The 23135-nt window shown below is 32.8% G+C and overlaps 1 protein-coding gene and 1 pseudogene across 2 annotated transcripts; one reads left to right on the plus strand and one right to left on the minus strand.

Moving 5' to 3' along the window:
* The first annotated feature begins 712 nt into the window (after positions 1 to 712).
* LOC133699127 (expansin-A10-like) lies at positions 713 to 2344 on the plus strand. 2 transcript variants are annotated; one of them, XM_062122274.1, is made up of 4 exons: positions 713 to 810; positions 961 to 1091; positions 1217 to 1505; positions 1598 to 2344. In XM_062122274.1, the coding sequence occupies exons 2-4, from the start codon at positions 965 to 967 to the stop codon at positions 1905 to 1907; spliced, it is 726 nt and encodes a 241-aa protein (XP_061978258.1). In that variant the 5' UTR covers positions 713 to 810; positions 961 to 964; the 3' UTR covers positions 1908 to 2344. The 2 variants fall into 2 exon arrangements, with proteins under 2 accessions (XP_061978258.1, XP_061978259.1); XM_062122275.1 differs by having other exon boundaries at positions 807 to 827.
* Positions 2345 to 20082: 17738 nt separating this feature from the next.
* LOC133700050 (ABC transporter B family member 15-like) lies at positions 20083 to 21834 on the minus strand (annotated as a pseudogene).
* Between the last annotated feature and the right edge of the window lie 1301 nt (positions 21835 to 23135).

Below are 23135 nucleotides of genomic sequence, written 5' to 3' on the forward strand. Positions count from 1 at the left end.
TTATTTATTTTTAATTAAACAACGTAATTTGTTTTGGTTTTTATATTTGTAGGTTTATCTCAATCTTAAATAGACGCCTTGATATTTAGTTGATTTTCAATTTTATAAGTGTCTATTTTTTATTATATAATTAAATAAAAAATTATTAAAAAAATTTGTTGAACCCGATCAAGTTCGTTACAAGAATTTATTTTTCTTATCACATAGTTAAATAACAAGTTATTAATTTTTTTTTAACTTAATGGAGTATATGACCTGAGTCATAAGTCTGACTAGTTAATATCAATTGATTAAGAATTAGGCTTTCAAATGTTTTGTGGTTGCACAAATAATTTTTGATTTATTTAATTATATACATGAATAAATTTTCTAATTTATAATTGAGTTTTTTTATATAAAAACACATATAAAATGTCTTTATATTTATTTTTTTATATTGAAAATGTTTTTTCATCCTACCCAAAACATGTTTTACTGTTTGAAAATATAATAATGGTTGCTTTTTAAAATATTTTTTGCTTGAAAATACATGAAAATAATATATTTTTTAATTTTTTAAAAATTATTTTTGACATCAATACATCAACATAATTAAAAATATAAAAATATTAATTTTAAGTAAAATTATTTTTTAAAAAATCATGAAAGTTTTATGCAAAAACAAACGTCTCTTTTACTAAAATAACTGTACGGTCCCAACAGCGGAAAGATGGTGAGGTTTTTCCATTAATGTGATATTGGCTGGCTTCTATTTATTCTCTTCAATCCTCCCCTCCCCTCTTCATTTCCCTTCAAGAAAATTCTTCCAAGGTTCATCACATTTTCTAGTAACATTATCTGTTAACCATTGAATTCCTTTTGTTTTCCTTAGTTACTCGAAATAATTAATAGCTTTACAACTTGTATTAATTTATAGGTAGCTACAATGTTCCTAAGGGGGGTTCATCTAATTTTGTGCAGGAAAATGGCTCTTCTCGGGTTTCTTTTAGTGGGGTTTCTCTCCTCTGTCTCTTCTGTTCATGGATATTATGGAGGTTGGATTAACGCTCATGCCACTTTCTATGGAGGTGGCGATGCTTCAGGGACAATGGGTATGCGAGACATGTATTCTTTTTTTTTTATATATATATAGGAAAATCATGTACATGCAAGCTCTATGATGTATAATCTTCTGACAATATTGTCCTGGCTAACCATAGCTTGGTTGTGTTTTAAGGTGGGGCTTGTGGCTATGGAAATCTGTACAGCCAGGGTTATGGAACTAACACAGCAGCACTGAGCACTGCGTTGTTCGACAATGGTTTGAGCTGTGGGGCTTGCTTTGAGATCAGATGTGTAAATGATCCACAGTGGTGCCTGCCTGGCGTAATTGTGGTCACCGCTACTAACTTCTGCCCTCCCGGCGGCTGGTGTGATCCTCCCAACCATCATTTTGATCTCTCTCAACCTGTCTTCCAACACATTGCCCAATATAGAGCCGGAATTGTCCCAGTAATCTACAGAAGGTAGGTTAATTAATCAACACTTTTTCATGCTTTATTAATTCCGCTCAGAACTTCTTAACCTAACAGATTAATGAGGTTACGGATTGTTATAGGGTAAGATGCAGGAGGAGCGGAGGCATTCGGTTCACCATCAATGGCCACTCATACTTCAATTTAGTCCTGATTACCAATGTTGGCGGTGCTGGCGATGTGCATTCAGTGGCCATCAAAGGTTCGAGAACGGGGTGGCAATCAATGTCGAGAAACTGGGGCCAAAACTGGCAGAGTAACTCTTACCTTAATGGACAGAGTCTCTCTTTTGTAGTGACGACTAGCGATGGCCGCAGTGTGGTTTCTTACAATGTCGCCCCTGCTGGTTGGTCCTTTGGGCAGACGTATAGTGGAGGGCAGTTTAGGTACTAGCAACGATTGTCTGTCTTGGAAAAAGACATATATAATATGCAGTATTATTCTCAAGCAACACGCCGGTGGCAGCATTACTGAAGATGTAGTGCTCTCTGTGTTTGTTGCAAGACAGAAAATATATGGTCAACCTTGGGTCAATGTCTCTTATGAATTAGCCCTAATTCCCACTTTCCTATCTCAGGAGCCAAGGCTTCATTTTTACTGCAGGAGTGTGTGCATGCATATATACGTCCAAAGGCAGCTGTTTGATTACTGCTAGGGCATTTCAAATTACAAATACAAGTTAATTTTAAAAGGCTTGTGGTAAAAAAGAAGAAGAAAAGAAGGTCACTGCTGGAAGCTCTTAGTTCACTGTGCCCTTGTTTGTATTTGATCTGCAAAATAAATGCACGTACCTTTTGATACAGTTAATTCTAATGAAAGTGAGATCTCAACCTTTTCTTCTTCCTTCCTTCCTTTTAATGTCGATGATTTTCCAAGAATGGATTAAGCTTCATATATAATGAAAGAGATTAATAAGCTGATTATAATTAATTATATATTTGGTGGTGGAATGTGCGTTTTGAATAATAATTAATTCCTAGAATAATTAAAAAAATGTTGTAAATTATAATATATCACGTTCACTTCAAGAACCAGATTTTCTTAACAATGCAACTTTGTGAGATAATCTAGGCTAAATGCACCGTGTATTTTTTTTATTAATTCATAAAAAAAGAAAAAAAAACTAAGTGTTATCTATCTGGTCATTAATGGAATTAGCCGATACATGACCAAACTTATGATGCACATGTGTCTGTTAACATATGAGTATGATAGCGCTGAAGGAATCCTAACCCTCTCAATAATATTAATATGAGTATAAATTTTTTATTTATTTTTAAATTTTTTTAAATATTTTTAGATTGTTTTGATATGTTGATGCTAAAAATAAATTTTTTAAAAATATTATTTTAATATATTTCTAAACAAAAAAATATTTTAAAAAACAAGCAATACAGCATTATCAAACACTCTAACATTTGCTATCAAACATTTGATGTCATTTGGTACGTCATAATAGATGCTTCAAGCATTGCAGAGTACTCTAATGAAATTTCTCCCAATTCTAGAAATTGTTTGTTTTTTTTTTTTTAAAGGGCATAGATATCGCTTAAGTACTGCTTGATGGTAAAAGAACCTATAATAAAATGTAATTTTGCATTTTAAGATACTATTGGGTTTTGTCGGCAGGTTTTTCAGTTTTGGAGATTGACACGGGAAAAATGTTATGCAAACAAAGCACTCCACGGCTTAAGCTGGAGGAGCTCCACCTTCACACGTTGCCGGCCCCACACTGTTTCCCCTACCATGTGGGTGCAAGATTTTTTTATTTATTTTCTATTTATTGCAAGATTTATTATATTTTTCTTATAAAATATCTCGATTTGATATTATGCATCTCTCTACCAAAATTTTCTTTTACAATTATTTAATAGGCCAAGACAATTTCCGAGCATGCATAATACACTCTCGAAAATCCAAGATTAAATATGTGGTTTTTTACAAGTTTTAATAACTATTAGGGACTTAGGGTATAATAATAATAATAAAAGAAAAAAAATCAGGGTACATTTGTCATATGATCTTGTTTTTATATCACGTTATTAAACAAATTACAGAAACAAAAGTAGAAGTGAAGGATAAGATATTGTCTCAATTGTTTGTTCACACAATTAATGAGATTCTTGTTAAAGCCTTTGTAAGGAAGCTGGCACATGAGAAGACATGCTAGAATTGGAAAATTGAATTTGTTGTTCTGTTGTGTTAAAAAAATAATTGTTTTTGTTTGGCTTGTAAAGATATTTTGTCTTTTTTTACCTTCAATCATCTTGTTGAAAACTTGTTTATAATACCACAAGCTTTGATTTTGTCAATATAACACTAGAATTATCATAATAAACAGTCATATCATCTTAAAGTAAAACTATATTATCTTAAAGTAAAACTATAATCTTGTAAAATCTTTTTTATCCAAAGAAATTGTATGCAACAACTTCCACCATCAATTTATTCGGCTTTAACAATTGATAAAAAAAAATAAATTATATTTCTTACTCATCAATGCTGCAAAATTTTCACCAACATAAAAACAACCTTTTGTTGTGTTTTTGTTATCATCATTGTTACCAACCTAGTCAGTATTTGAGTAACCAACCAAACTCAAATTCGAGTCTTTTAAATACCAAATACCATAATCAGATGTGGCACTTAAGCATTTCAAGATTCTATTGACCAGTAAGATGTGATTCTTTTGGATTAGATTGAAATCTAGCACAAACACCAACACTAAAACTAATATCAGGTCTGGTTGCAGTTATGTAGAGCAAACTTCATATCATGCTTCTATAAAGTGTGGAATCAACACACTTACTTGTGGGGTCTGGATTAGGGGGTGTTCACGGTCTAGTTTTAACCCAAAAATTCAACCAAACCGAAAAATAATAGTTCTTGTTAATATAACCCGAACCGAACCAAGAACTAGTTTAAACCGAACCAGTTTTGTTTGGTTCGGGTCGGTTTTTAACATCCAAAACCAGAAAAACTGAAGCATTTTTGTTGCTGCCGTTGTATACCTTAATCTAGGTTTTGTGCCAATTGAGAAACGAGATGTTGTACTACATCTTGGATAGATTGCCATTTAGGATGAATCTAAGATTTCCAAAAAGCAAAAAAATCTCAAAAATATTTACAAGAAGACAATGAAACAATCTTAGTGCCTCATCTATGTCCCAAGAAAAGTTTGTAGCTGCTAAAACCATCACTATTTTCTGATGGCCATCTTCACAAGTGGGACTATTGTTTACACCGTCTACCTAAACCAGAAGTTCAGATTTGACCTTTCGAGACGATTCATGTTCCCTTGAAGCCCTAAAGATTGAGATCATGAAGGGTTAGGGGAAAAGGGAGGGGGCGGTTGGAAAGATTAAGGGAAAAGGAAGGGGGAAAGGGAGGGGGGCAGTTGTAAGGGTTATCAGAAAAGGAAGGGGGGCGGCTAGAAGGGTTACAGGAAAAGAAAGGGGGAAAGGGAGAGGGGGAAGGGGGAAAGGGGAAAGGGAGTGGAGCGGCTGTGAGGGTTAGGGTATTTAGTTTTAAGGTTATGATTTTCTTTTTATACTTTTTTTTAGATTTAATTAAACTGGTTCGGTTTGGTCCGGTTCAATCGGTTTAAGCTTTTTTAAACCGGAACCGAACCGGACTAGTCAGTTTTTTTTATTTTTTTATTTTTTAATCGGTTTATTTGGTTTTTTTTATCGGTTCAGTTTTTTTTGTTAATTTTTTCTCGGTTTTTTCGGTTTAATCGGTTGGTCGGTTTTTTTGAACACCCCTAGTCTGAATTGATCTTGACATAAGTGCTCATGGGGGTTTGAGCATGAATCTTACCTTCCATACCAAACTTCTTAACTATATCTCGGTGCATACTTTGATTGAGAAATAAAAATTTCATTATCATATTGCTTAACTTGTATGCCAAGAAAGAAGTTTAGCTTACCAATCATATTTATCTCAAATTTAGGTTTCATCTCGTTAGCAAACTCATGAGAAAGTGAATTATGAGTAGCTCCAAACACAATGTCATCAACATAACTATGAACAATGAGTGTTTATTTACCTGTTTTTTCATATAACTAGTGTCTTGTTAGTATGATCTCTTTGAAAATAGTTATCTAATAGGTATTTTGTTAATCATTCATACCAGGCTCGTGATGCTTATGTTAAACCATAAAAGGTTTTCTTCAACCTGTACACATGATCAAGAAACACATGATTAGTGAAACCCTCAGGTTGTTCTACATATACCTCTTCTTGTAAAATCCCATTCAAGAAAGCACTCTTTACATCCATTTGGTATAGTTTGAAGTTCTAGTGACAAGAAAATACAAGCAGTATGCGAACAGACTCCACACAACCTACTAGTGCAAATGTTTCATCAAAATCAATTCCTTCGACTTGTGAGTATCCTTGTACCACTAGTCTTGCTTTGTGTATGATAAATATTCCATGCTTATTTGATTTGTTCTTAAAGATCCACTTGGTTCCAATTATGTTGTGAATGTCACAATGTGGAACCAGCTTCCATACATCATTTTTAATGAACTAATTCAGTTCTTCATGCATGCCATTGATCTAGTTTTCATCTTGTAGGGTTTGGTTAACCTTTTTAGGTTTAACTTGTGACAAACAACACGCATATGAGACTTGATTAAATTTTTTTCTCAACCTCATACCTCATCTAATTTTCCAATGATGTTCTCCATATGATGATTATACTTTATCCATGAGGAAGGTTTTTTTTCTTCGGACTATTCAAATTTCTTAAATTGATATTTATCTCCAGACTTATGTTTAGAACAACCATTATCTCAATACCACAAATTGTTATTCATAGTTTTTAGTGCAATGTGTAGTACTAAACATTCTTTTTCTTAATTACCCATTAATTTTTCATTTTTGTTATAGTAGAACTTTCAGTCTTGTTAGATTTCTCACAACCTACTGACTTATCACTTTTCCTATCTATAATACATAATTGATTTAAGACTAAATCAACCTTTTACTCTAGATTTTGATTTGTACTTGTGAAACAGTTTTTTGTTTACATGTATCAAATTTTTCAAAATCATGTTTTGAGCACAAATATTGTTTATATGACATTTTTAAAAAAAAATTCTATGTTTTTTTAGACTATATTTTAATTTGGATTTATTTATTTATTTATTTTCTTTATGTTTTTATATTTTAATTGTTTTATAGTAGATGTTGGATTTTCTGCTATCATTAGATTCTTTACATTACATCTAGCACCTTCGGTCAAGTTTTTCATGTTCATGTAGTCCTTGACTTGTTTTAAGTTCCTAGAAAGAAAGACAACACAACCTATGTTATTCTATCGATGTTTTAGCTTTTCATTCATTTTTTAGATTTTGAGAGCAACAATCAGTAATAATAAATAACAAATGGACAGAAAATACATTTGCCAAAGACCCAAGCAGTATTATAAAATTCTTTTCCTTTGATAAATAATTATTATTTTGTTAAGCTATTATGGGTGATTTGGTGATATCCTTAGTCACAACAAGCACTATAATATGTTAAGAGTGAGTAATACATACACTGTTTTCTATGCCATGCAACAATCAATTTGATGAAAGTGATAAGAGTGGCTTATGCACTGTTTACTTTCAAGAGAACAATTATATTGCAAACCTATTTGATATACAAATCAATATTACACACACACACACACACACACACACACACACACACACATATAACTTGTAAAATCTATTCTAGAAAAAAGGGCAAAAATTAAGGATATATTTTCGAACGGTTACAGACTTAAAAACATAGTCAACTTTCCTTGTTATATCCTAGCCATTACATGCTTGATTATTGATAGATTTGCTGCTTATGAAATCTTCAGCTTGATTTAAGGATTCATCCTTGATACGCCCCCTCAAGATGGAGGTACCATCGATGACTCCAATCTTATTTCAAAGTAGTTATGTGCGTTGATGTGATAGGGGTTTTGTCAAAAGGTCAGCAAGCTGATCTTGTGTGTTGACATGATGAACATGGAGTGTACCCTTTTGCACAATGTCACGAATAAAATATAAGTCAACCTGAATATGTTTCATCCTTGAATGTTGGATTGGATTGAAGGTCATATGTGTTGCTCCTAAATTGTCACATAAAAGCTTTAGAGAAGCTGAAATGGAGAAGCCAAGTTCAACAAAGAGTGCTAGGAGCCATAGTGTCTTAAAAGCAGCGTTTGCAAGTGCTCTATACTCAGCTTCAGTTGAAGATCGTGTGATAACCCATTGTTTTTTTAAACTTTAAGAAATAGGATTAGAACCAAGAAAACATATGTATGTCGAAGTAGATTTTTTATTATCAAATTACCTACCCAATTAACATCAAAGTATGTGGTAAGTATGGAGGGTGAGCTTCTTCGAATGTGAATCCCATGAAAAATGGTATGCTTCAAGTATCGAAGCAATCGTTTTGCAGCTATCCAATGAGTTATTGTTGGCTTATACATGAACTGGGATAACTTGTTTACAACAAAATAAATGTTTAGGTGTGTGAGGGACAAGTATTGTAAAACACCAATGATAGTTTTGAATTATGTGCTATCAATCGAGGATGTGCCATCAAGTAGCTTGAGCGTAGTGCTTGTGGATAGTGGAGTGGTAGCATCTTTTACGTCATGCATGTTGATCTTTATTAATAAGTCTCGAATATATTTGTGTTGAGACAAGAAGAGACCTGTTATAGTGGGAATAACCTCCATACCCAAGAAAAAATATAGCTGACCCATGTATTTTAAAGAGAACTGAGTATCAAGTTGGGTAATGATTTATGAGACCAAAGCGGGATCATTTCCTGTAATAACCAAATCATCTACAACACCAAGAAGTAGCAAATGACATATTTAGTTTTATAGATGAACAATGAAGAATCAACTTTGGAGTTTAGAAAGCCAAATTTTAGAACGACATCTTTTTAGAGCGGAGCACTATGCTCGTGGGGCTTGCTTGAGGCCATAAATAGATTTATTGAGCCTAAAAACATGATGAGGTGTTGTATCATCTTTAAAACCTAGAGGTTGAACCATATATACATCCTCAATTAATAAACCATGCAAGAATGTATTGTGAAACATCAAGTTGTCACAATAACTAGCCTTGTGAAACAATGAGTGTTAAAACAGTTCTAATAGCAGCTGGTTTCACAACCAGACTAAATGTTTCCTTGTAATCCAAACCAGGGCGTTGATTGAAGCCTTTTGTAACAAGCCTTGCTTTAAAGCAATCAATTGACCCATCAACTTTTCACTTAACCCGAAACACCCATTTATAACCTATGGGATTACAGTTTTTGGGTAGAGGTACTAATATCCATATGTTGTGTCTCATTAGAGCTGTAAGCTTTTCAAACATAGCTTGTTTCCAATGAGGATCATAGAGTGCTTGACTCACACAACTAGGTTCAATAGCATGGGGAATATGATGTTTGGTAACAACATGGAATTGCTTTGGTTTGTAAATTTGATTTATGGACCTAGTGATCATAGAGTGAGTTCTTTGTCGCTGGGATTCATTTGGAACAATAGACACAGGAGGTGAGATTTGAGAAGAGATAGGAATGTCCGTGTGTGTCTGTGTTAGAGAATTGGCCGTGAAGGTTAAAATTTACGAGGGAAAGAAATCCTCATTGTGATGTTATACATTGGGAGTAAAACATGGAGAATTTAATTACAATTAGTCTAAAACAAAAGAGGGAAGATCAAAGGTGGTACCTGAAGGTAATGTAGAAGTGGTGGCACGATCTGAGGTCACTGGTGATGGTTTTAGCGGAGTGGGTACACCGATGGGTGGCGCATCCATCCTGGATGATGAAGGAGATGATGTGTGTCTGATGGAAATAATTTGAAATGGGGTTTGATTTTCATCTAATATAACATGGTGAGAGAGATAGAGTCTGTTTGTAGATAAATTTAAGCATTTGTAAGCATTCTGAGTTTGAGAATAGCCAATAAAGAGACACAAAATGACTTTTGGTTGAAGCTTATTTGTGTTGTATGGTTTGGTGAGAGTGAAATAAAGGCAATTAAATTTTTTTAATTTGAGATAATTTGGGATTTAATGAAACAAGATTTCAAATGGAGTTTTGTTTTGTAGTAGAGGAGTTGGTTGCTAGTTAATAAGATATGTGGTTGTGGAGAAGGCATGGGGCCAATAAGATAATGGAAGGGAGACATTATGTAAAAGTGTGAGGCTAGTTTCCACTAAGTGACAATGGCGACGCTTAGAGACACCATTTTGATGAGGTGTATGAGGGGTATGGTGTAATGGGTAATCCCATATAGAAAAATATTGTTTAAGTGCAATGAATTCACCACTATTGTTCGAGTAAAGACTTTTGATTTTGGTTTGAAATTTGTTTTTAACAAGATGTTTAAATTGAGGAAATATGTGCTTATATAAGATTTATTTGTCATGGGATAAAACCATATGTATTTGGTAAAATGATTAACCAAAATAAAATAAAATCGTAAGCCATCAAGGCCAACCATGTTTAAGGGACCCCAAACATCAGTGTAAATAAGATCAAGTAATGCATGACTTTGAAGACTAGTTTGATGAAATGGTTGCTTATGAGCTTTATTGATTGAACAAGAGGTACAAAGAGAAGTTACTTGGTCTTTGGTTTTTATTGGAAGTGAAAAAAACTAAACAATTTGCTCAACAAGTTTTTGAGATAAATGGCCTAAACGTTTATGCCACCCATCTAGTGATGTCTATGCACATTTGCAACCATTTTTGGAGAGGATACCAGTGAGTTCGGAAGTGTGTAAACACCATTTTCATATGCTCCTTTGAGTAGTACCACCCCCATGATCGGATCCTTAACAAGAAAGAAAAAAGGGATGAAATTCAATAAAAATGTTATTTTGGGAAGTGAAATGAAGAACAAAAGTAAGATTTTTGTATATACTCAAAACACAAAGTGTATCATTTAAATGAAAAGTGTGAGTAGGTGAATGAAATACCAATGAATCAATATATGAGACACGCAAACCTGATTTGTCACGAATGACAACTTCATCGGTTCCATCATATTCTGAATGAACTGATAAATTTGCAAGGTCACTAGTGATATTGTGAGAAGTAGTCGAGTCAATAAGCAATATAGTGTCTTTGGCTTGTAAGGTGGAAGCACAATTAGTTGTTGCTTTACAAGAGTTCAATCGCGAACAATACTTAGAAATGTGACCTAATTGATCACATATTTGACATTTGGGTTGATACCTGCGCTAGCTATTAAATTTATTGGGCTTCTTGTTGTCACATGGGTTTCCATTGTTACAAGTTGAGGCAAGATGACCATCGTATTTAAAATGGCCTCCTTTGATTAGCTTGTTAAAGCCTCTAGAGACATTGCCCCTATTGGAAGAGTGGGAAACCAACCTGTAATTTGAGAAATTAGTTATAGCGATGAGCTGCTGTGTGGTGGCCTTAAGACGATGCAAGTAGCATTCATAACTCATAAGTAAATCATAAAGCTCTTCAAAGGACATCGAGCGTTCCCTTGCCCAGATAGGTGCATTAATTTCTCTAAAATCTGGTCCCAAACTATTTAAGATATAAATAGTAAGGTCATCCTTTGAAATGGGATGATTAATAAGTGCAATCTCATCTACAAGGGCCTTAACAATATGCATATATTCTTGAATTGACCAATGTTCTTTCTTAATCAAGGTAAGTTCCTCCTTTAGTTGCATGGCACAACCATAAGACTTGCTTACATACATGGTGTTTAATTTGCACAATGTGACCTGAGATGTTGTTGTAGCAAAGATAAATGGGGTTGTGGTAGGTATAGTGAAGGATAAGATAGTAATGAGGATCAACTTGTCTTGTTTGACCCAGTGGGATTTTTGAAGGGAAGAAACAGAGAAGTCATGTAGGGAGGGACATGGTTTCTCACCTGTAACATAGTCAATGAGATTGTAGCCAATTAGTAGGGCTTCAAACCATGCACGCCACCGAGGAAAGGTTGAGGGGGTGAGTTTTTCATTAATTTATGTTGCAATATTTAATGCAATTAATGGAACATCTGTTGTGGATTGCGGGTTTGTGATGGGTGAAGGGAAGTTTTCTAAGTTGGGGACCAAGTTCTTGGTAGAGTGGAGCTATAATACCATGATGAAAGTGATAAGAGTGGCTTATGTATAGATTGTTTACTTTCAAGAGAACAATTGTATTGTAGACCTATTTGATATATAAATCAATATTTTATATATATACATAACTTGTAAAATCTATTCTAAGAAAAAAGGAAAAAATTAAAGATATATTTTCTAACAGTTACAAACTTAAAAATAGAGTCAACTTTCTTTGTTATATCCTAGCTATTATATGCTTGATTATTGACAGATTTGCTGCTTATGAAATCTTCAGCTTGATTTAAGGAATCATGCTTGATACAATTAACCATCACTTTTCAGGTTTCTCAAACTTCATGGAATCACCAACAACTTAAGCCACAGTGAGTGAACCATCACCATCATCATCACTTTAAGTTGCAGAAAACACAAAAGCCAACCATTCAGGAGTTCCTACTTTGCAAGAACTCTAGTGTTGTGAACAAATCCTCCTTTATGAGCTATACCATTTGTATCCAAACTCATTGGTTGCATTGGAAAATAGGTTTCAAAAGCCTTTGTGGTTTTCTCAATGAAAAATGATCTTAGCAAATAATCCTTCATTCGACAAATAAATTCATTGTTGTCTCTTGCCTGCATAATAAAGGAAAAGTGGCAATAAAGACTTCATTGACTACTCATTAAGTAATTATAATACCAAAAGTAATTTTTATGTACTCCATACTTCCAAAGTTCCAATAGGTGATATGATCAAAGAAAAGGTTGAAGAAAGAAATTCAGATTCCAACGTAATTGTATTTATTCTCTAGTTTTATGCTATCAAGTAGAACTCTTAATCCAATTAATTGATCAAGTAGAAATTTTACCAGGAATTTCCATATATATATTTGTTGCGTTTTGACTTGTGAACTTCCTATTTGGAGATGATTCTTTTCCTAATAATGCAAGGATATTTAACATATAATTCCAAGACTCTTCCTTATTCTAAAAGAATTTTTAACAGGCAACAACATAATTTCCAAGTGTGACAATGATTTCTTTAATGTTCTAAATCATTTTCTTACAAGGATCATTGTGCTAATTTTTTCTATTGCACAGTTTTGTTCTAACAAACATAATGTTTTATTCAATCATTGGATCAAATTGAAACTCTACCATACATTTCTAGAGGTCTTGTTATATACTAGGTTAAAATTTTAGATCCATCCAACATTGGAAGGACCTTGCAATAAGGTCCATAAGCTACTATACAAGATTTATATTAGTTCCTAGTTGATTTATGATTTTTTTCCAGAATTTTTAGGATGTTTTAAACTATTATAAATAGGTTTATTTATCTTGTATTTATATTTTAGCTTTGGATCCATGATATTTTGAATAAACTTGTGTTTTGCATGATGCAAAATATTTTTCTTTAGTTAAACAAAGAACAATCAAACTTATCAAAATATAATCGACTTTGTGGTGTTCTTCTTTATACTTCTCATTTAAATTCTCTAATCGTTGGGTGGGTGTTCATATTCCAATAATATTAGTGCTTTAATTCAAGTAATCTTTGTGTCACACTCCTATTAAACTTGATTTTTTAGCTTTCCGAGATTTGTTCTTCTTGCATGTGAATTATGTGACTATGTGATTACAAGGTTCACATTAGTTGGTATCAAAGTTTAGCTTTATTTATCAAGTTATATCTATTTTTTTGTTATGCAAATTTATTTTTGCCTATATCTTTTTTTTCTTTGTATCTTGTTTTAGGTATTTTTTTCTCTTCTTTAGTTATTGTCTAGTTTTGTGTTAATGGTCCTTTGATAAAAAAAATAAACATTTTAATTCTACCTAGAATATCTATTAAGAGTAAAAAAATAATAATAAAAGAGATCACAAATTCAGGTTTATAGGAGCTAATTTTTTTAGGTATCAAGGTAGATTGAAGTTTTTATGTTTGATCTCATTAAAATCAGTTAGGTACCTATAGTTTTAGATTTGAAATTTTAGGTTAGAATTCCTATTCCATAGTGTTTTTATATCATAACTTGGTTGTGTTTTGTCTCGTTTTCTATTTGTGTCATCTATTCACTAAGGGAGAGAGAACTAAGAAGGGTTCTCGTTCGAGAACACAAAAACTTATCATATATGTTTGGGGTTTTAAGGAAAGAATTTGATTAGTTAAAAGAACTATTCTATGAATGGCAAGCAAGAGAGAGAGAGGATCAACAATACCGAGATGATGAAAGGCAAAAGAGAAGGACTATTTATATAAAGTTGTTAAAGGTAAGTGTTGGCAAGAAAAGAGGTTTGAAGGATTAAACAAGAGACTTATTAAACATCCATTGTATCTATCGATGATTTGAGGGTAAATCACCTTGAAGAGAGAGGGAATGATATGATCCAAGAAAATGTTGAACAAAGAAATTAAAATTCTAGTGTAATTATACATGCGATCCAGTTTTATGCTATTAAGCATAGCTCTCAATCTGACAAATGGATTAGGCTGAACATTTACCAAGAGTTCCCAGACATCTTGATCTACATTGAGTTAAAATTCCAGGTTGATCAGAGTTATACAAGGTATCGTGATATAGGTTATAAGTGTGGTAACAATTCCATTAATCTTCTAATTTTTTTTCTTACAAGGATTCTTGAGCTGATTTTCCTATTACGTAGTTTAATGCTAATAAGCATGATTTTTTATTCAACTGTTGGATCATATTGAAATTTTATCATACTTTTTTAGAGGTCTTGATTTATTTCAGGTTAAAATTTATATTCAATTCGACATTGGGAAGGCCTTACAATAAGGTCCATAAGCTACAATATGAGATTTATATTAGTTTACTAGTTGATTTAAGATTCTTTTTTTTTCTATTTCATTTAGAACTGTTTTATTATTTTTCCGTTTAGGATTTTGTTTACCTATTTTAACTAAGGTTATTTAGCTTGTACTCAAGTTTTAACTTTGGAGCCATGATGTTTTGAATAAACATGTGTCTTGTATGATGGAATACATTTCTATTTGGTTAAATAAAGAACAATCCAACTTATTAAAGTATAATTAACTTTGTGGTGTTCTTCCTTATACTTTTTATTCGCGATTCACTAATCATTAGGTGGGGGTTCATATTCCAATATTGTTGGTGCTTTAGTTTAGTAATCTTCGTGTCACACTTCTATCAAACCTGATTTTCTGGCTTTTCAGGATTTGTCTTTCTTACATGTGGCTTACATGACCATGGAACCTCGTGATCACACAATCCACAATGAAATTGAAAACTATCCCAAGAAAGTAGAATATTAGGTTAAAAACATTGACCTAAAGGTAACCTTATACCTAAAAACCAAAAGTATTCGAAAAAGAGCTTGGACCTAGAAATAAATTTATACCTAAGAACCCGAAGTATACGAGTGATGCCACGAAACTAGTTAATCTTTGTTAAGTTAGTGTACGACCTTTTTCCTTGCAAAGAAAGGTTGTTTGCAACATCCAAAACAAAGGAAAAATCTTTTTTTATTAAAATCATCATTAATCCAAAGCTAAGACCTAAATACAGCTAAATAACCATATTTATAATAGGTTAAAACATCCTAAATAATTTTGAAAAAATAATAAAATAGGAAAAGAAAACCTAAATCAACTAGTAAACTAATATAAATCTTGTACAGTAGCTTATGAATGTTATCGTAAGGTCCTTTTGATGTCAAATTGATCTAAAATTTTAACTCAATATAAATAAGGAACTCTAGAAATATATGGTAAAATTTCAATCTCCAACAGTTGAATAAAGAATTATGTTTATTAGCATAAAATTATGCAATAAGAAAAATCAACCTAAGAATTCTTGTAAGAAAAAGAATTTTTGAACATTAAAGAAATTATGGCTACACTTGAAAACTATGTTTGCTACCCATTAAAGATCCTTGTAGAATTAGAAAAATTCTAAAATTAGTTGTTGAATATCCTTGCATTATTAGGAAAAAAAACTTCTCCAAATAAGAAGGTCACTGTACAATAAATATGATTATGCTCTAACCTAATTTTTTTTTATCGACCCCTTTCTTGAACAATAGGTATAACTCAGAAAGCATATGAAAAGAAAAACATATGTCCTTTTATCTTTATTGCCACAACTATGGTGCATTTATTTTATAATAATAGCATCCCCAGAAATTTTTTGTTTGTTTGTTTGTTTTATTGTCATAGGATCTACAGTGAGAGCATGACATTACATTTTTTTTATTATTATTAATATGGGTGCCTAGTGGATGCCTGGGTCAGCTTGTACATACCTCAACTAATCCCAAAGGTCCTGAAGTTAATGACTATGTAAGCCTCCAATAACCTTGAGGTTTGTGAGACTCGAACTGGTGACCTCTGGAGAATAAATTTAGAACCTGACCAGTTTAATTACACCCCTCAAAATTAGAGCAAGACATTACTTGATTCACCTAGAAGCAACCAATTAAATTTTTTTAGTGGCAGCACAGATAGCTCAAGAAAGAAAGACAGTAAAGAAGGAAATAAAATACCAATCTATATTCAGAAGCCCGTGCAAGTGGCTTCAAATAAGCCATTCTACTGACCTCGTAATCCTATAAGGACGGTGTATCCAGCGTTTTTTGGTTATAGATTGTTCTTTCCATGAAATTTGCGATCTGAAAGCATATATTGTTTACATGTAAGATAGATCATATAGTTATATCTTCTCGCTTATAAGAGCAAAACTAGAAACAAATTTCTCTTCAAACAACAACAGAAGAGAGAAATTGACATGATTTTTTCAGACGTGATTAAGAACATCACGCATCTAACTGTCTAAATATGTCACCTCTACTAGTCTCCTACATAATATAACACAAAGGAAAAATCCTTCTAATCCAAAGATAGAAGTACTAGTCCCATGGAGTTGGAAATCAGTAATCCTTTGAAACACTTGACTATACAAAGAAGCACTCCAAGACATGATGGAACGAGGATATGGTTGAACTCCAGGAACATCATCCTTGTTGCATACAAAAGTGACAAAAATAGTCCCTTAGTCAACAATAACAGTGCCACCCCGGTAGACCTTTTGATGACACAGGAGCCTCATCTCATAACACCCATGTTCAAGAACCTCTGAAGGTTTCCCAAGTAAGTATTCACCTTTATCAGTATCATATCCCAAAAAAATGAAATGTTATTGACAACAAAGAAAATGTTCAGTCATCTATAGATGCTCGCTCATTTATTTAGATAACAAGTCAAAAAATGAAAATTACATGAGACATCATTATTTTAATTGAAGAGTAGCACTAAGCACAGAACTTTAAGAGTAACTATCTCTACACTCTCTAGATATTTTGCAGGTGAAATGCACAAGCAAGTCCATGTGTGAGACTCGCATTAAGTAAATCTCACTCGAGGAACCATGAAGCGAAATATTTTGCATGCAGCATATGATGGTGATGATAATGTTAATAGCAACAATAAAGTGATATTATTTGATTGGAGAAGATCTTAATTTAGATGATGATGATGAATTTTGCGTTGGTAGTTCTAGTGTTGATATGGATACTTCTAGTTTTAATGTTGTTGGTTATAGGATTGTTATCGGCACTTCTAGTGTTAATGTTATTAATTTTAAAAACAGAAGACTTATGTAATGCATATTACACTATGAAAACATTTAGGAAGATATACAATAAGGTGATGCATCCATTACTAGAAGTTGATTTAGATCTTAACAACATACAATATGATTGTTCCACCACCAAATCTTAAAAAGAGTATAGGTAGACTAAGAAAAAATAGATGAAAAGAACAAGGAGAATATCAACATGCATGGTATTATAGAAAAGAGCTTTTACACTTAGATGCAATATATGTAAGCAATATGATTACAATTCCATGACATGCTAAAAAGATAGTGCTAAATAAATTAGAGGATCCAGTGTTGCCAAAGAATCTAGTGGTGTTGTAAGAGGAAAGAGTGGTGCTAATATAGGAAAGAGTGGTGTTGTAAGAGGAAAGAGTGGTGCTAACATAGGAAATAGTGGTGTTGTTAGAGGAACAAGAGATTCTAAAGGTGAGAGAGATGGTAAGGTGGTAGAAGTGGAGTTACCCCATCCTTCTCTTAACCCTCAACACAAACACAAGTTAGTCTTTTAAATAAGGGTATTTGTTATCATTGTGGCAAAAATGGCTATTGGAGGAGGAATTGCAATGAATATCTTGCATCTGTGAAAGGAAAGAAACCTATTAAGGTTTCTACTTTAGGTATATTTATGATTGAAAACTATCTTTCTACTTCACATAGTAGTTCTTAGGTATTGGATATCGAATGTGGTTTTCACATTTACATTAATATGCATAAGCTAAAGAAAAGTAAAAGATTAAATAAAGACAAAATAGACTTAAAAGTTGGAAATGGAGTAAATTTTGTTGCATTAGCTGTAGAAACTTATTATTTTACTTTGTCAAGTGGGTTAATACTATAACTTAATAATTGTTATTTTGTTTCAATACATTTTAGAAACATTATATACATTTCTTAGTTAGCTTTGAATGGATTTATATTTATTATTAAGGGCAAATGTTGATCTTTTTTTTATAAGAATAGTGATTTTTATGCTTTTAAAGATTATATAAATAGTTTGTATATACTTGATTTTGAAATCCCCTTGTTTAATACAAACTGCAAGAAGAATAGATTAGATAATCAATATCCTTTATATTTATGATATTATAGACTAGATCGTATTAATGAAACAAGAATAGTTAAGTTACACAAGGAAGGATATTTTGATCATTTTAAATATGAATCATATGAAACTTGTGAAGATTGTTTATTAGGTAAGTTGACCAGAACACCCTTTAATGAAAAGAGTGAAAGGTCCAAAGAATCATTAGGTCTAATCTATACAGATGTATGTAGACCAATGATGATTTGTGCCATAAGTGGATATACTTATTTCATTATATTGATTAATGACCATTTTAGATATTATTATGTATATTTAATGAAATACAAGTCTGAATCATTTGAAAGGTTTAAAGAATTCATAAATGAAGTTGAAAAACAATCCAAAAAACTATCAAAATACTTCGATTAGATCAAGGTGATGAATACTTGAGCCAAGTATTCCAAGATTATCTAAAAAACAATGAGATTCTCTTACAATGGATATCTCCTGAAACACCACAACTTAATGGAGTTTTTGAAAGGAGAAATCATACCTTATTGCATATGTTACGCTCTATAATGAGCTATGCAAACCTCTCACCTTCTTTCTAGGGTTATGCCCTGCAAATTGTTTCTTACCTTTTAAATAAAGTTCCATCAAAATCTGTTGATAAGACTCCATAAAATAAGTTAATGAAGTTCAAGAACCACAAATAGACATCCAAATAGAACAAGAGCCTAAAGCTATAACATTTGATGTTCAACTTGAAACTCAATAAACACAAGAACTCCGTAGATCTGGTAGGATACATCATACACCATTAAGATATTAACTTCTCGTGGAAGATGATGATGACGAGTTGTTCATACTTGATGAACCTACCAATTATATGGAAGCAATATCTAATATTGATTCTGATAAATGACTTAAATCCATGAAATGTGAAATGGGTTCCATGTACACTAACCAAGTATTAACTTTGGTTGATTCACCTAAAAGGATAAAGTAGATTGGATGTAAGTGGGTCTTTAAGAGAAAAACTGACATTGATGACAATATACAAACATATAAAGCTAGACTAGTTTCCAAATGTTACAAAAAAAAAAGACAAGGGGTTGACTTTAATGAAACCTTCTCATCGTAGTTTTGTTAAATTTTATAAGGATTTTGCTTGCTATAGTTGTACATCATGATTGTCAAAACTACATTTCTGAATGGAAATCTTTACGAACGTGTATATAACACTACCTGAAGGTCTTGAATCTAAAAAATTTACTAACAAGATATGTAAGTTATAAAAATTTATTTATGAATTTAAATAAGTTTCAAGAAGTAAAATAATTAAACAGTTTAATTTTATAAAAAATATAGATAAATCTTATGTTTAGAAGAAGGTCGGTGAAAGTGTAGTAATTTTTTTAATATTATGATCTTTTATCTTCTCCTTCATCTCATTGTGATTTTTGAAAAAAAGAACACGGATATCATTGGCCCCAGAGCAAATGCATATACAGGTTGAACCCCACCAAATAAAATTGCCCCTAAACATCCAAAGCTCGCCTGTGTCCATCCTGGTAAGTTCAATGCCAACAATCTTGGAAATGATGGTGCTGAAAATTTTTGCTCTTCCATCACTCCAGTTTCTTCACTACTTATTGAAGCTTTTAATTTTAACCACTAACTTGTTAATTAACAGTTAAGAGATGTGATTTATATCAACTCACATATTCTTGAACCTGAAACTATTTCTATTTTCTAGTTTCCAACATCAATTAAGTGTAGTTAATCAAAATTAACAAGCTAACCTGAGTAGAATACCCTTTGAGGGAACTGGCAGATGAAATCATGAGCATCAGAAGCTTTGGCAGCTTCAATAACCTCGTCCATCATAGCATTTTCTTTGCCGAAAAACTATTTGTGACCTTAGCCACTTGAGTTGCAGTTTATCAATAACAATTCCATCAAGAAGTATCTCTTCACCAAGTGGGTCATAAAATATTTGTAATAATGCTATCACTGTCAATTTTCCTGACCCACGCTTTTTCCTGCTGGGATTTGTAGACAAAAATCTTCAGAGATGATGCTTTCTGGCCATGACGGATACGAAAATTTGACTTGTCTAAATTCAACTTGTACTCTAACATTATCCAAAATCTCACCTTCCATGTTATCTAAGTCTACTTTGGGGACTCGTCTCATCACTTCCATGATACGTTCTCCAGCAGAACATGCATCTGCGAAGTACTGCATATTGGATAAACCAGCTCCAAGTGCTCTAATTATGAACGACTAAAACAACAATCAATAACAATAACAAAAAACCAATATAATAGTAGGAGCAAAATTAACTCCCTCTATTCCAATTTAAGCGTCTACCTTCATTTGCTGGCTATCCCTAAACGAATATAAAAAAAAAAAAGATATTTCCTACCTTTTTTCTTACATTTGAGTCATTATTGATCCTACTTTCCCCTAATCTTCAAGGGAAAAAAAATCTAAAATAAGGCGCTTGGAACCCACTTTCCGTAGTAAGACATTGTGCAAATCAAAATGCAGAGACATTTAATTTGTGATATAGAGGAAGTAGCAACCAAATGAGGAATCTAATTAATACAGTAGCTTTAGCAAACAAATGCAGAGGACCAAGGATTTTCTTGCCTTTTATTATGATGACAAAAGAGACACTAACTCAAAGAAATAGAAAGATGAAGCTACTCACAGGCCACCAACGGTAACACAGGCTCCACATTGAAAACAGTCCCTCCTTGAGAACCATCCTACATGAGCGCGCATTCTGCTACCATAGTAAGACATGAAAGACCAAACAGCAAAAACAACACCATCGTTGCCAACGATCAACCCCCTAGCCAAGCCCTGCCTCAACCCCAGCTTCACTGGCAGTTGTAGAGGTGCGGAATAAGCAGACGAAGCTTTGCTTTCACCAACAAAGGCATAGATTGTCCTCACTGAAGATATAGCCTGCTCTGCTCTTGTTTCTGCCTTGCTAAACTCTTGTTTCATCCTTCTTGACAATCTCATCAGAATCTCTCAGTATATTACACCAGGAATTACCAACAGCAGTCTCCATAGCATTAAAAACGCCGCAATATAGCACCCAACAAATGTGGCACAATTCTTCAAAAGTTTGGCACCTGTAGAATCAAATTTAACATCCTCAACTAATGAAATTGAGTGGGAAAAAAAAATTATTCAGAAACAGCTGCAGATTTCACACAGCCTTTTCACTTAAAACGTCTTGAATTACAAAACTGTCATTAGAGACACCTGTGATGACCTCAGATAAACTTGTTAGATGCAAATCAAAATAACCGACGTCTTGCCTTAACACTGCTTTCAAATATGTTGATTGCATTCTGGTAGCTTGTCTTTCACCTGTTCTTGTCCAACAATATCCCTTTGATAAAAAAGAAGAAGTAAAGGAATACAAAATTAGCACTGATCTTGACTTAATTAATTTCATCTAATTATCAAAAAACAATCAATCCAAACATGCATTAACTGATATAACCGTAACAAACATACTGCGCTCATAATTTTGTTGGGTTCTTTTCATATTAGATGTTTTCTTTGTCAAAACCTTGATAAATTTTTAATAAGGTTAAAGGAATCCAATAAAATTTCAAAGCCCAGCAAAACTCCAATGATCAATGATCATTCGAGTCTTGCTGAGCTTTGAAATATTTTTGGATTTCTTTTTTGTTGAACCCTTGTTGGGTTTTGAAAACCGAATCAAGTCTTACTTAGCTCAGGGCCTTGTTGAGTTCTTACAAGGTTTTTAATCATTGGAGTCTTGCTGGGCTTTGAAATTTTATTGGATTCCTTTTTTGTTGAACCTTTGTTGGGCTTTGAAAACCGAATCAAACCTTGCTCGGCTTAGGACCTTGCTGGGTTTCTATTTGTTGGAGTCTTTCTTAACTTTATTAAAGATTATTTCATGTGTGATTCCTACAAAAAAATTATGCAATGATTTGTAATTAGATAATATGTGTGCATCCTTATTTAGTTGGAAACATAGGCCCCCTCTTCCTTTCAAATCAACTTTTGATTGGTAGAAAGGTTTGCAACTACTGATCTGGCCCCTTAGTTTCTTAGCTTAAATCTTCAATCCACTCATTTCCCATGTGATCAATGTGTTCAGTGGCCTTTTCATTGCATCAGTCTGCTCGAGTTTTGCCCACGTGATGAATTGTGCTTGATTACTTATTTGTTGCATAACTTGGACTTTTATTAGGCGACACATGAAGCTCTACTTAGTTAATTATTCTTTAAGAAATGACAAACTTTATTAGCCATGATGTTGTCTTCTAGTTGGATGATGCACCCATTCATAGCAATCTTGGTCCATTACCCACTCAATAATTATTTGGGTGAAGAATCGATATACCACTATTCTCACATTCTGAAAGAGTTTACAAAATCATCTATTGTCAATGACTATTGCAAATTACCCTTAACCGATACATTCATGTAATAACATTTTTCAAGTATCATAGTCATCCTTCAAAAGGTAAACCAAATTTTTAGATATGAAGATGCCCCCCAAGTATATACTCTTTTGTTGTAAATGACTATTACAAATTATCCCCAACCAATGCATTCATGCAATAACATTTTTCAGGTATCATAGTCATTATTTAATGGGTAAACTGAATTTTTAGACATGAAGATACCCATAAAGTGTAGCATTACTCTCAAGTCGCCGGTGGAGTTTGTAAAATTATACATTGTCATTGAGTAACATTACCCTCAACGGACCTAGTTATGCTCATTCTTCTATTTATCATCAAGAGGCATTTGTCATCGCCAGATGTTATTCATAGCTTTGATGGATT

Source organism: Populus nigra, chromosome 7 (assembly GCF_951802175.1).
Source record: "Populus nigra chromosome 7, ddPopNigr1.1, whole genome shotgun sequence".
Lineage (NCBI taxonomy): Eukaryota > Viridiplantae > Streptophyta > Magnoliopsida > Malpighiales > Salicaceae > Populus > Populus nigra.